General features: G+C 40.3%; 1 protein-coding gene across 3 annotated transcripts in view; it reads left to right on the top strand.

Moving 5' to 3' along the window:
* Positions 1 to 14,222, top strand: part of hdac4 (histone deacetylase 4) — a 92,715-nt gene that overhangs the window by 3,335 nt on the left and 75,158 nt on the right. Inside the window, exons 1-2 of one of the 3 annotated variants that reach the window (XM_028433783.1) lie at positions 3,288 to 3,376; positions 5,723 to 5,930. The exons of 1 other annotated variant lie outside the window; for it this stretch is intronic. In XM_028433783.1, coding sequence (XP_028289584.1) covers positions 5,909 to 5,930 — 22 coding nt within the window. In that variant the 5' untranslated portion in view covers positions 3,288 to 3,376; positions 5,723 to 5,908. Of the gene's footprint in view, positions 1 to 3,287; positions 3,377 to 5,722; positions 5,931 to 14,222 lie in introns of those variants that run through there. One more of the 3 variants, XM_028433782.1, reaches the window with a different exon arrangement.

Genomic DNA, 14,222 nt, shown 5'->3' on the forward strand with positions numbered 1-14,222 from the left:
AATGCCACTGTTGTGCCTGGGGACAAATAAGGTGACAGGACCCTGTATTGCTGAGACACGATCACCCAGCAGGAATTTGTAAACTGCTTGGCAGGGTCTTCTCTTCAGCTCACTGCAATCCAGCATATCACTGCATCTTTGTTCTCAGTCTTTGTTTTGTCTGTCGTTGATGTTTGAGAAGGCACTAATACATTTTGAATGACACTTGGGGGAATTCATCACAGGTAGTCATCACAATATACGCCATCACTATTTTCTGTCTTTGGATTAAGTAAGCATAAAACACAAAGGTCAGTGAAATCAATCACTGCATAGTTAATTTGCTTCTACTCATTAGGTTTACTGTTATGTAAGTTAATAAAAGAAAGGAAGCTGGATATTGGCCAGGGAAGCAGTAACAGCAGACAAGAGGAAGATTCAAAGCAGAAAAAGGGATGCAAAGCTTTTAATGGGCAACTATACAGAAGCTTTCAGTCTCAACTGATGTGATTTGAGGCTTCATGAGTCCTTCAGTCGATCCTTGTCATTCAGTGAGTTCATGGCTGTAGATTATTCTCCCACATTCAGCCTTTTATACCCTGTTGTGCCCCACAACTACACCAATAAGCCCATTTTAGCAACCTAGTGCGTTGCCAACACCCTGTCCTGACTTTGAACCCTCCCTAGCTTCTAAAAGCGGTTGAGGAAAGCATCCTTGTTTGTGGATACTAGGCTATTAATGGCAGTGCAGTGTCAGGTGCAAGCTGTGGTACCTGTGGTTCACAGGCATGCTCAAACAGCAGGACTGTGTAAACTGTCCCTCCACCAAACCCGCTTTTTTACCACATCTTCACACTCAAATAGGTGCAATGATCATTTTGAATGCTACTGCACATTTTGTTGAGTCTTATTTTTGAAATGTATTTTTGCTTGTTAGTCGCATGCTTGTGGAGGTTGATAATTTATTATGTGTGCAAACAAGTGGCAAAAGATTGTAGTTAACTGTTAACCAGAATAGGTTTTGCAATGTTACAAGCAGTAATAAATGCCCTTTCAGCATTTGATTTACCAGTACATCTGTAATTGGAAATGTCCCCACTGCTATCCATGTGGATGTTTTAATTTTAGACCCATGAATTAAATAACATTTTTAACACATCTGATTATTATTATTTTGCACATCTTGCTGGTTGTGGCCAGTCTTATTTGATAATATTGGAGAGCATGCTAGTAACCTTACTGTTACTATTATAGTCAAAGGATAATGTAAACATAGCTACATGAGACTTGTGACAGCAAGCTAGATACAGTAAGACACAGATTACCGTGGACAACTCTGAAATTAACAGGCTTCTTTCTTGCTGCCTTTAGCACCACTGCAACCCCAATTTACCACGTTAACAGCCTGGATCTTTAACCTTGTTCTGTTCCTAGCAAAAGCGTGACATCCCTTTGGGATAATGAACATCGTCCATCCATGTTTTTCATCATGTGAAACCGGTGGTTTACACAGTGGTCGCACACAACTAAATTTCACTAAATTGGAACTAAATTGGAAAAAATTGCATTAAGAAGTCCCTGTCAGGGCTGGGTGGGTGATTAGTAATCTGTCAGATGGATAATTAATAATAATTATTTCATGAAGAGAGAAATTAGGCTGAACAGTGTGGGTGATCTTAGAACAATAAAGAAAGAGAAGTGGGCTTCTGTTGTACATAGGATGTGGCTCGCTGCATGGAAAGATGGTACTTCCTGCTTTTTATGTCACTTACCATGGTAACAGCATAAGAGTGTTTGGCTGCCCTTTAACATCAGCATAATGTTTTTGTATCTGTATTACATTGCCCAAATTTAGAGAAGCGGTGAACGTCATAAGGAAGAAAACATTAAGGCTTCAAACATAGTGATATTTGTGGTGGAGGTGACAGAGAGGAGGATACTGAGGAAACTCCTCAGTATTCGTAACAACACGTCTCACCCCCTGCATGACACACTGCTGTCCTACAGGAGCACATTCAGCGGTAGACTGAGACTACCGAGGAGCAGCACAGAACGCCACAGGAGGTCCTTCCTGCCAGTGGCCATCAGACTGTATAACTCCTCCCCTTTCTGTAGGGAGAAGCGCTAGATAATCATGTCAGACATCACTGTCATTCCCTCCACTTGTCTATATTTATGCTTACTTAGCACCTTACATCTCCATATTGTATCCATGTATCATATCATCTTATTTTTGGATTATAGTGACACTTATACTCTGATACTCTGTACTTAACTGCATGTAATGCAACTTGATACCTCTGGCACAAGAATTTCCTTCGGGATTAATAAAGTTTTATCTTATCTTATCTTATCTTATCTTATATTTAAATTCACGCCTTTTCAAAAAACATTTTTTTCAGTTTGTCTGGAACCTTGATATCAAATGTTGGTTGCAGGGCTGGAACACTTAGATCAACATGGCGTGCTATGATATTTGATGCCAAAAACTTAAACTGCCAAGCCCACATTTCACTCCAGGTTTCACAGGATTGCCCACTCACATATGCAAGGAAACACTCTCCAGCACTTTCCCACCAACCTGAAACTTATTTTTGAATTTGGAGCCATGATGGCCAGTCTTAAAGATGTTCGATTGATCTTGTATTTTTTTTTTTTAAATGTAATTTAGAAAGAAAATGCAACATAGCACTGTGTTACGCTTTCCATTTTGGATTTTTTTAAGATATCCATTACTCCATATAAGCGACAGGCATCAAGCACAGTCACATGATTGCAGTACTAACACAACACTATGTACATAAATGATCTGCATTTCTGGGAAGCAAGTATATTATCTCCAGGTGGAGGCTATGATTGTGGGTCTGATATAAAGCAAGTGGTTACAGTGGTGCTTGTGGACAGGAAACGACTTCTAGTGTGACTTCCTTAGCTGCATTAACTGATCAAATACTTTGTGGTATTGTACCTTAAGTCTGAAGGATCTGCATGACATATTTTGTATGATTATGATTATCTGAAGTCTTTACAGTATGAACTGGCTTTTCAAAGTGATGACAATATATCAGGACTTTCCGATGCCCTCATTCTCCTCACTAATAATAAATGAGCCGTAGCCATTTATTCTGATATTCCGTTGTATTGTCACAGTAAACTGTGATGATTTTTATTGGAGCTGCTGTCTGGTCATGTTCCACACTCTGTGCCCAGGGCTGTCAGTCGGAGCTCTGCATGGCAGGAGCAGTGAGCCCCCTGTGGCACTTGATACAGGTCCTTCTTGTTTGTCGTCTCGTCTCTGTTTGGCCAACAGCTGATTCATGTGATGTCTTGCAGTCTTAGCTGACCTTGTTCAGTTACAAACAAGCAGCGGAGAGTATTGTGTTACTGCAGGCGCCAGGTAAGGTGTCACTCTCTGTCATGTGCTTGCTCGCTCTCCTCTGTTGTGTTTTTCCTGCTTTTACATGTGTTCAGTTATGTCCTCATCTGAACCTTTGGACAGTCAGGCATATGATTAAATTCTGCCCATGTCTTGCTAGCATTTATGTGCAATGGTTGTTAAGTTGAAAGTTATTTCTTAGCTAATATTAGTTATTGTAAAAACATTCTTTTGCCAACAACAAAGAAGAAGCAGGAACATGTCTGTTGTAGCGATGCTACTAATCCCACTCGCCAGCTGAATAATTCATAGTCAATCAAGGCTGAGAGGCTGAAGCAGTCTTCATGGCACAAGTGCATTTTCAATGATTCATTTCATGAGCTATGCAAGGGGTCTCTTAATTGTTGTTTACTGCTCGCTATCCGACCACATGTTATTTTTATGCCATCGTGATTACTCCCGGCAGTGCTCAGAGTGCTTGGGAAATGAAGTCCATTAAGGGGTCCTGAGAGCTGTTTTCCTGTCAAGCACAAGAAACGTTTCCAGATTCAGACTTTACAGCACAAGAACAATAAATCTCATCCAATATTGTGTCAGTTGATGGAAATGAAGCGTTCAAAGCAGATGCAAGTGATGTATTTTATAGAGCTGGAAAAATACCTGTAGTCTTGCACAAAGATACATTTTTAATAGTATCCCAGAAGAACAGTTTCAATTTCAGAAAATGAAGTGAAATCATCTGGAAGGAACGTTAAGAGCAGCACAACTGACAAACTGCAAGTGGATGACATCAGTAAAGGGGACAGCTTTGGCTTTCCCTTTGAGCTGCACATTATATATATATGTGTGTGTGGCAACAAGTGAGAGAGGGAGGACTAAATGCCTGAGGACATTGCTGACATAGTATAACAAGTTGTAAAAGCACATTCTGGATTCTTGTGTGACAGACAACTCCTTTGACCAAAATAGGCGGCTTGATCTGAGAATAGCACTGCTGTGAAAGACTATGTTGTGACGCCTTGTGTCTCAGCAAATCCATTAACCCCTGTCCCTCCTAGTCATCTAAGCATCGCCCCTGTACATGTGACATACACCTATGTCAGGCATTGACACAGACATCTGTACCTTCTGGGTATGTTTTGCCTGAAGGATGCTGTGAGGAACTCATGTTAAAAAGTAAATGAGGAAAAAGGTATTTTAAGCACTTCATAACAAGAACATTGGACATCTGATGGTATAAAAAAGGTGTTTCTTCAAATTCTATGCTAATTAAAATGCTGGGCTTGCAGTAAACGTGTCATATAATAGCTTTGTTTTCTTTCTTCATAATAACCTGATTTGTTAGGTGAAACCCAGGAGAATGCTGGCAGCAGTTTGTTTCCATGAATTTGTATTTGGCTGTGAGAGTGCACTGAACTCCTTCATTTGGCAATAATATAGCTATGACTGCTGCAAAAAACTCATATATATGAGTTTAAGAATTGCAGGGAACACATACTGTACACACTTCCACACACTCTGCGACCTCAGTGGGATTTCCATTGACAGACTGCAGCTCTCATTACCACCTGTTTGTGTCAGCTCTGCCGACACCTGTTTGATATGACAGAAGTATGTGTTAGTTTCTGCCTGTAGGCTGCTCCCATGTGTGTATGTGTGTGTCTGTACATACTCCTTGCAATTTTGATTGCGTAACACACACATGCAGCAGAGTTTATGAAAAGTTTTCTTCCTCTTTTTTTTCTGCTGTTGACTCAGACGTAAGCCTAAGCTTTCAGGAGGCCTCTGTTTGCATTTAATTTTGGCTTCAACAACAGGGAAGAGCCTTTTGTTTAGCCACTGACTTCCCCAGCTGACCATGCAAGCTGTGGAAGTAAAACTTTAGTAATGGCAATGTAAGCCATCAAGGATATTAATATGTTTTAATGAAATGTGTCATTTTGACAGCATATGTGTATTAATTTATGTTGTAATTAGAGCAAAATATCACCAAAGACTTGGTCTGGAGAGACGGTGAGTTGCGTGAATTCAGATGGTGTAAACAAATCGGGTTCATTTGACAAAGAAGCAGACGGGTTAAATAACATCTCACTTTTATAATAAACTGACATTTTGGGGTTTGTATCAAACCGTGACTTTAATCACTTGTTAAATCTTTCATTTAATTTCTACTGTAAAATTCTACTGTAGTTTGGCTGATTGTAACTGCTATCTTTTGGCTCAGTATACCCCATCAGGCTGACCATCTACACACAACCCAGCAACTCAGAATGTCCAGGACCTCACTGAAATCGTCCTGTGTGTGTTTTTTTGAGACTTACAACAACCTTTCAAATAAAATTACTTCTTCTTATCCACTTCTCACAGCCTGACTAATTTGGTGGAAGGAATCCTGGCCAAACACCACTCTGAGGTTTCCATCTATGGCTTGATGTAATGATGAACCCCTTAGAGACAGCTCTGCTGTGTCTGTCCATGGCCTAGCTGGTTAGCACATGGTGGTCACCGCTTTCCCTTCCCTCTCTGTCAAGCCTGCACCAGGAAACCATAATAATGAGCTCTCAAGGTCACCAAGGTAAGATGTGAAACTTGTTTTTACATGGACATGGAAAAATCCTCCATTTGAATAAGAATATGCATTTTGCAGGAAAGACTATAAAAATAATGTATTTAGCGTGTTCACATTGGTTTTCCTGTTAAGAATACAATGGTTTTAACCCTACAACAGTAGAATGGAAGAAATGTGACATGATAAAGCCCTCTCACCCTTCAGTTCTTTTTTTTCCTTCACACTTTACCTGAAAGCAGCAGTGAGTATATAAAGTACACTATCTGTACATGCAGTTTGCTCATATTTGCTTCCTAGGATTGACATGTTTTTATTATGTGGGTCATTCTTTTGTTGTGTTTTCTCAGGGTATGCTATCACATACAATGTCTTGTTTGGTCTGTTTGGCATTGATAGATTTATGCAAACACTATTGTTTAGTAGCATACACTTCCATTTGTCCAAATCCAGAGTATGGATTATTGTTGCATGCCTTAACAAGCTATTGAATGCTTGACCTCAGTCACTGAGTGCTGCTCCTGTGGCCTGTTCAATCTTTTTTCCTTAATCACAGCCCTGATGCATATATTGGCTTTCCTCTTCCTCATTGGAAGACCAAAATCAGACAAAAGACCAATTGTGTCCTCTCTCTACCATCATGCTGTGGTTGTCTTGATTGTGTTCAGCAGATTGATGTCACAGCCATTGATTAATTGTTGTGGTCCTGTGTGGGACAATGTGGGCTGCTGGCATCACCTGCTTTTCTTTTGAGCTGCAGAGACATGCAGTCCTAGCCAAAAGGGTTTGCGTCAGAGTAGACGTTTTAGGTCGTCACATAGCATAGTGAACGTTGGCACAGGACAGAGATGTTTGTGATTTCTTTCGTCATCTTTTTTTTTCTTCTTCTTTTTTTTTAAAGTGTTATGTAAGTAGAACGTTGGGAGTGGACCATATTTATGCTCTGTCTTTGCTTAGTTCTCACAAGATGTTTATTATTTTTGTTTGAGTTTCAGAAATAACTTTAAAGTGCAGGATTACAATTTCACTTTGTCATTTATTGGACATCGTTTGACGTATGTTTTGCTGTAACAAAAATCCACTATTAGGTGAAAATCATTGCAGACTTAATCTATAGTTACCAGTGTTTAAAGAAGGGAGGGGGAGTATTTAGTCATTGGCTAATCCCACTGCTTGTCCTCTGTAATATAAACTGTTCCCAAAACAGGTGAGGACTAATTCTGTTGAAATTCTGTACTAAGCCAAAACATTTGAACTGCCAGATTTCTAGGAAAATATTAAGAATGAAGCTGTCACTTCTCGATTTCGCCTCCTGTTAGCAGTTCATTTTCTCCTTGTCGCCCTCCAGTCTCTGCAGAATTGCTGAGCCCTTTTCCACCTGTGACAGATCATGGTTTCCTATGCTGTGACCACCATTTAAGAGCACTGAAGGGCCTTTTGTCTGACTTAAACTTGGGTGGCAAAGGCTGGCATGTTGACACGCTACTTGGCATTTTGGAACTGGGTTTATGGCCTTGGAGGAACACACACAGAAAAACTTTCTCATCCCAACAAGACCCTCCTCTTATGCTCCCTCCCGTCCCTCTGCTCCTCTCGTCTCTCCAGCAGCAGTAATCTGTGGCAGGTCCTGGCTGAGGAGGATCTTGCGTCAATAAATCGTCATGCACAGCGACTCCCTGGGCTGGAACACAAACAGAGAGAGGGGCCGTCTGCTGCTGGAGGCCTTGTATTGCTTGTTAAAAAACACTGCGAGGCTTGTATGGCCTAGCTGTAAAAAAATGCAAATGCTTGCTTTTGTAGGTGTTCTGAACTAGTTTTTACCTGGAGAGGACCCAAACTCTTCCTCTTGTCTTATTTGCGATTGTATGGCTGATGCTGCCTGGTACTTACATGTCATGCTGGCAGGCTGTAGAGAATGTGTTATTTTTTTTTCTTGCCGACTTGTGTTTATGTGCAAAGCGAGATACAGAAAACTCTTTTCCATAGGGGATTTGGTCATAGACGGCTGAATTTGCCTTTGGACCTTTTTTGTTTCTTGTCCAAAAAGCTGCTGCGAGGAGTGGGTTTTTTTTAAGATAAACACAAAAATTACATTGCATAAGCAGTATGACTAGATATTTAATGTGGTCTAGCTCTATTGTGTGTGTGTGTGTTTTTTATTTAAATATACAAAACGATAAAAGAATCACAAATACGAATCACACCTCAGTTTTTTCCCCTTAGTTTTATTCAGTCTGTCGATCCATGGCAGATGGTTGTGAATAATTCATGTCAAGTTTTTGGGACGACCACAGCCATGTGTAGATTTTATCCCAGAGATTATTCAGTATCAGAGAGGAGGAGAGACACAACTGAGAGGAATGACGGCACAGTGAACGAAGCTCAAGTGTAAGCAGCTAATACCAGATAAGACTATTGGGTTTTTTTTGTTCCCTCCTTTGTGATCGAGGGTTGACTTGCAGCGTCACGATGCAGAAACTTCCTCTTTTAATATGATACACATGGAAAGTTTTCTAGTCTACTTTCTGACATTTTGTTGGGTATATTGTAGTGCTTACCTAATGCTACCAGGATGTGCTTTTTTTTAGGTCTTGTCAAAATGTGAAAAATAAAATGCACTAGTATTTCAGGTCAGGCTTTGAGTATTGGATTTTGAGGTAATCTGAGTTAGCTACTGTGCAGTCTAGGCTCCTGTCTCAGAATAGGAGTAGCTTTTTAATTCTTTCACTTGCCCTTCCGTCTCATCTGTCACTCTAATTTCTGTATCTGTCTTTTTTTCCTGTCTTTGGCTCCCAGTTTTAATCAGTAACTGTAATAAAGTCTCACAGCAGAAGCTATCAAAGGCCTGCAGTTGTGGATTAGAGAAGAGGCTAGTGTCTGGGCCAGGCCACTTAAAAAGTATAGCATAATCTTCAAAAAGGGAGCTTAACACCTGCTGGCCCCACACTGATGATTCCTCATTTACTGAGGCCACTGTCACAAGGAAGAAGGCTTGTGGTGCTAATTGAAGGTTTTATTCTGAGCGTTTCAAAAGTTGGCTAAAGTCCACCAAGGCAAGAGGCAAAATGGAGTTGAGAGAAGCTTATTCAGAGGAAATTACTTGGAAACGCTGTTCACTTGAGCCACACTCTTAGCAACCCCTGCTATCTAATGATTGAGGTGCACAATAGCGCTCTTTTCTATCCATGTTTGATTACTGCACATGCAGTGCAGAAGTCTTATTGTTTTAATTTATCCTTAGCTCTGCAAAAAATATTCCTCAATGGAAAGATGGGTTGGAATGAGAGTTGAACCAGACTAAACAGAAGCCCTTTTTTTTTTAGGAGAACAATGGAAGCTGCTGTGGAGAAATACGATTACTGCTTCATTATTGTCTTCCTCTCCACAGTTTTCCAGAATATTCCATTCAAGCAGTCTCATTGTCAGATGAAACAAGCGTGCAACGTGGCCTTCAGAAGAATTTATTAAGCATTCAGAGCTTTGCATCTGCTGGAAGAGAGGCTCAGAATTGAATTACGGTTTTCTGCTCGAAATGCCGTGCAGTGTTCTTTCAGATAAAAACAAGATCATTATATAATTAAACAACTTTTTTTAATGACAGATTTTGTAGCTAAAGGCACTACTAACAATAATTATGTTTTATGTCTACATTTTTATGTGTATTCTGTCTGTGTGTCAGCAGACATGTCTGTACAGCCCATCATTGAATTTTTAAATGACACTTGCCCTTGTGTAAATAAATCCATGTAAAATTTGGCGATTGTGACAGCGCTTGTGGCAACTGTAGCCAAGAAAAGGGCAAAGAACCTTGTTGCAGGTGGGAAACATTTTTCTGTTGTGTTATGAATCGTTCTTTTAAACCAAACCATGAGCCTAAACCTCACCAAACAGTGACAGAAAAAATAATAATAATGGTCCAATATGTGCCTATAGGTACATCCTGTATCAGTACCTGCATGTTTGGAAAAGACGAGTTACTCAACCTTAGTCTAAATATAGACCTCCCTGTCTCTACAAGGAGTCATACCCCTATATAAAGCTAACTTTTAGATTTAATACACAGCAAATGCAAGTTGGAACACAATATAAACTTTGTATTTAGAAAGAAATAATATAAAGAGATCAAATCTTAAAAAGGCTATACACATGTTTTTTTTCTTCTTCTGTGACATCAAGGTCTGTGGGGATTGACTCATTGTCATGGCACTGTTTTGGCATGTATTTTGGCATGTATTGACTCAGTTTCTCAGCCACAGAGGTGCTTGGTGAGGACATGTTGACTAATCTGTCTAACCTGGCTTCAAACTTTGGACATGCCACAAATGCTGTTGTTTTGCATGAAAACATGTAATTTTCTCTTTCAACTTAGCAGTGGCAAACATACGGCTTTAGTCATGGCCTGAGTTGACACTATGCATAGGTAGAGCAAGTGACCGCTGATGGCACTGCGCAACTGTCAAAATATCCCAGATGTCCAGTCTGTCACAGATAAGGAGATTTAGAACATGCAAGACCTTGAAGATTAACCCGTAAAGATTCACATCTGCTGGCCGGCTTACAGTAAGAGTGAAATGCAAGAGGGCCCCATTGTTTATCAAACCACTGCCCAGCAAACAACCCTGGTATAGTAATAAAAGAGACTCTGCTGTATTTCCCATCTGGCTGGGAGGTGCAATCCTTTGCATGGGTTCAACAGGGGACAGCACAGAGGAGGGAGGCGGGTCAGGTGGGTCTCGGTGGATGTAATCCTCCTGCTTCTATGAACAAAACAAAATCAAAAGTTCCCAGCAGTTACACAATCCCTGTTAGAAAGGGCTCAGTGCACCCGGGGTCTCCCAGGGCAGAATGAACTTTTCCAGGCACTAATCCGAGGATAAGCCCCGAAATAGAGGCCTTCAAACTCTGCTGTGTGCCGCTGTGTGCTAAAAATGCATGAAATGTCCCATGGAGCTGTTGTGTTCCTTTCAGGAAAGTTGTTTAAAATGCATAAAAAGTATCTTTTGGCCTTTCAGACTATGGATTTCTAATTAATTATAAATGATTCACTCACTCCCACCAGACTACAGCACACAGCACAAACACTATAAAACACCTGTATCTCAACTCAGCACAATTAAAGTTTCCTTTAACACAGGGTACTGCTGGGATTTCATGAGCAGGTGCATTTTCATAATGCAAAAAAAGATAAACAAGTTCATAATTGTGTAAAATATAAATCTAGTACTTAGATTACTGTCACCTAACCTAGAATAAAGATCCATTTTGTTTGTTATATTGCGGCTTTCTCTCCGTCCTCCTCTTGTCTCATCCCTTTCCTCTGTCAGAAGCCAGTGCCTGTGTTGTCAGCACTGTCAGGCAGCTGTAGGGTGCAGTGCCATGACTGTACCATGTTAACAAGCCTGCTTAAGAGTGGGTCTGTTTGTTCCAAGAGACCATGATTGAGCATACTCTCCACCTGACCCCCATCCCTCTCCATCTGTTGCTTTTACTAAGCAGCACTGCAAACCAATCTATTCCAAGAGGGACTTGACTTTTAACTTTTATAAGCATCACTGCACCCCCAGGTCTCCAGTTAACTGTTAAAATTTTGTCTGTTGCAGGAGACTAGTCCTACCTCAAGGTGTATGAGTAAACTTTCCGGAGGTAGAGGAAGAGGATTTTAAACCAGGAGATTTCTGGCTTTTGATTCAGCTGGGGAAATCACGCTTGTTTAAGGGAAGGTATTATGTTCCCCTCGCAGAGTCTTCTACTCAGCAAGGCTTTTGAACTCCTACTGCTCCTCTGTAGCTGCTCAGCTGCCAAGAGTGGACTCCTGTGGTTGCACTTGGCAGCATGCATGTGTGAATGTGTGTAATTTGAAGGCCTTTTTTGAGAAAAAGCTCGCCTTCTTACTAAATGGCTCTTAAAGGACCAGTGTGTAGAGCTTAGTAGTATGTAGCAGTGAGATTGCTGGTTGCACCCAAGTGAAAAGCACTTCCCCTTGTCTTCATGTAGGATGTTTGGTTTGTCCATTCTGGGCTTCTGTAGAAACATGACAAACTTCATAGTATATACCCCACACACTCCTTGAAGTTCTTCCTTGCAGGATCAAATTTGCAAAATTATTTAACAATAAAGCAAACTCCATCTTTAGAAATCAATTTTTATGTGTATTTTACCTTTTATTGATATATAAATGTAAAAAAAACAACATTTCCAAAGTTGCAGAATTAATATTAGATATTTTAACTCTTGATTGCTCACATCACTGTCTGCTGCTACCCACAGAGCCACACAGAGACATTATCGCAGTGTTTTGGATAAACAGGACCGCTATTTTGAATGTGGAGTGATAAATGAGTGTGTGGCTGATTTGTAAAATGTCACATTTAGGTTTTTAGGTATATTTAGCCTCACAAAGTGAACTGCAGTGACCTCTGAACTTTTGAACAGTCGAATGAAGACGAAAACACACAACGGGTCACAATGTGTGTATGCAGCAAAAACTCTTTGAAATGAACAATACTGATACATCTGGATACTTATTGTTGGCCAGCCACCACAGATTTTATTGTTTCATGTCAAATTATATTAGCTTTATCTAATTTTGTCATTGAGGAGATGATAAAACTGTAGGCTACTGTCTGGTATGTGCTCACTGTAGGACAGAGGATTTACTGTTTGCTCAACAAAGTGTCCATTCTAAACAGAATAGTAAAATTCTGCATGTTTATGTTGATATTTTAGGCAGAATAAAGAAAAATCAAAAGTGTTACCACATAAATCACACACTGGAAATAATCATGAAGACAGAATGCATTTATTAAAATCATTAAACCTTTTACATTTTATATTGGATGTGTGTTAGCGCGCACGGCTGCAGTGTATAGTCAGATGTGTTGTTGTTTTGTAAAATGCAACCATTGGCCTGCCAAGGACGAAGGCTTACTGTTAAGAAAGCTTAACAGAAAACAACTTTTAGCCAAAATATGTTGAACGCTTATCCAACCTTGATACTGCATGTACTTGGCAGGACAGAAATACACCTGTCAAGTGTGAAGAAGATTGAAAGAACTGTTGTTGAGAATAGTGAAGAATGGATGCACAGCTTGATTAAGCTCCTTCACACACTGGCTTTTCATTATTAAATTATCATCATCAAATATTGCATTCAGCCTTCGTTCTATGGGCAAAGAACCAGTTACACAAGTCATTGATATTTGCCGACTACAGAGACATGCGCCAGAGTTACCAAGTGTCACTGTCTCAGCTTTCACTAAAGCCCACGTGAAGACGTTAGTGTGATGCACCCGCAAACTTGCTGTAAAAATCTACGCAAGATCACTGAGTTCAGCAGTGTTCATCATCAGTCAAATTGCATGAAAATTAGCTTTGTCGTCCTCCCACTTTGTAATTTACCAGACTTCTCTTACCTCCATTAGCATAACATAGCAAGCTCATTTCTCAGCCTTCAGAAGCAATAGCCTATTAGATGAATGAAACAGCACGGGCATGCTGTAGACTTGGTGTTGGCTAGATAAATGAGGTGGTGGGAACGTGCTAGTTGAATAAAAAATATGGCTTGCTGTGATTTTGTAAGCTTGTCATCATAGTTAATTGTTTAAAAGATTTATACTTTGATGGATTTGTTCGTCCTCTGCAGCATGTTCATTTCATTCGTTATGTTTACAGTACAGTGGTTTATAGCAATGGTATACTTAAACCTTAAAAAGGTCTGTTAACTTCTTCTCTTGCTGTTTACTTTCTGCAGCTTGGTGAAGTGTCACTGATGCCAAACTGTCTCCTCTTTGTCACCCCAACTATGATTTTGTCTTCGTGTCTGCATCTATCAGGCTCACTGTCATTCTCACACGATTGCACTGGGAGCTAACACTCTAATGAGCATCCGTGCAATGACAAGCCACACAGCAAGCATTTCACTCGCATGGAATTGCAATGGAAGATGCTGACACAACGCGTAACACACGCAAACGCTGGTTCTTCCGTGGGAATGTTTATTTGACCTGACAAAGATGCACTCTCGAAAGGGTTGTGTGGACTGGACAGTTAGGCTAGTTTGTTGCAAACACTGTGGGTGCAGAAAGTGACACCGTGACACTGAAGGTTGCTGTGGAGGTTATCTGTTTACATGTATATGGCTATGAGACTTGGCATTTTCCTTCTTTGTCCATTAATGGCTGTGTGCTCTGCCTTTCACGCCAGGTTTTGACTTAGAAACGTCTTTGGGTCAACCTTTAAACGTGCCATATAAATAAGGCTGATTTAACTTGACAGTCTTTAATTTAAAGATGGAAATACCAG

The sequence above is a fragment of the Parambassis ranga genome, chromosome 21, assembly GCF_900634625.1.
Source record: "Parambassis ranga chromosome 21, fParRan2.1, whole genome shotgun sequence".
NCBI lineage: Eukaryota > Metazoa > Chordata > Actinopteri > Ambassidae > Parambassis > Parambassis ranga.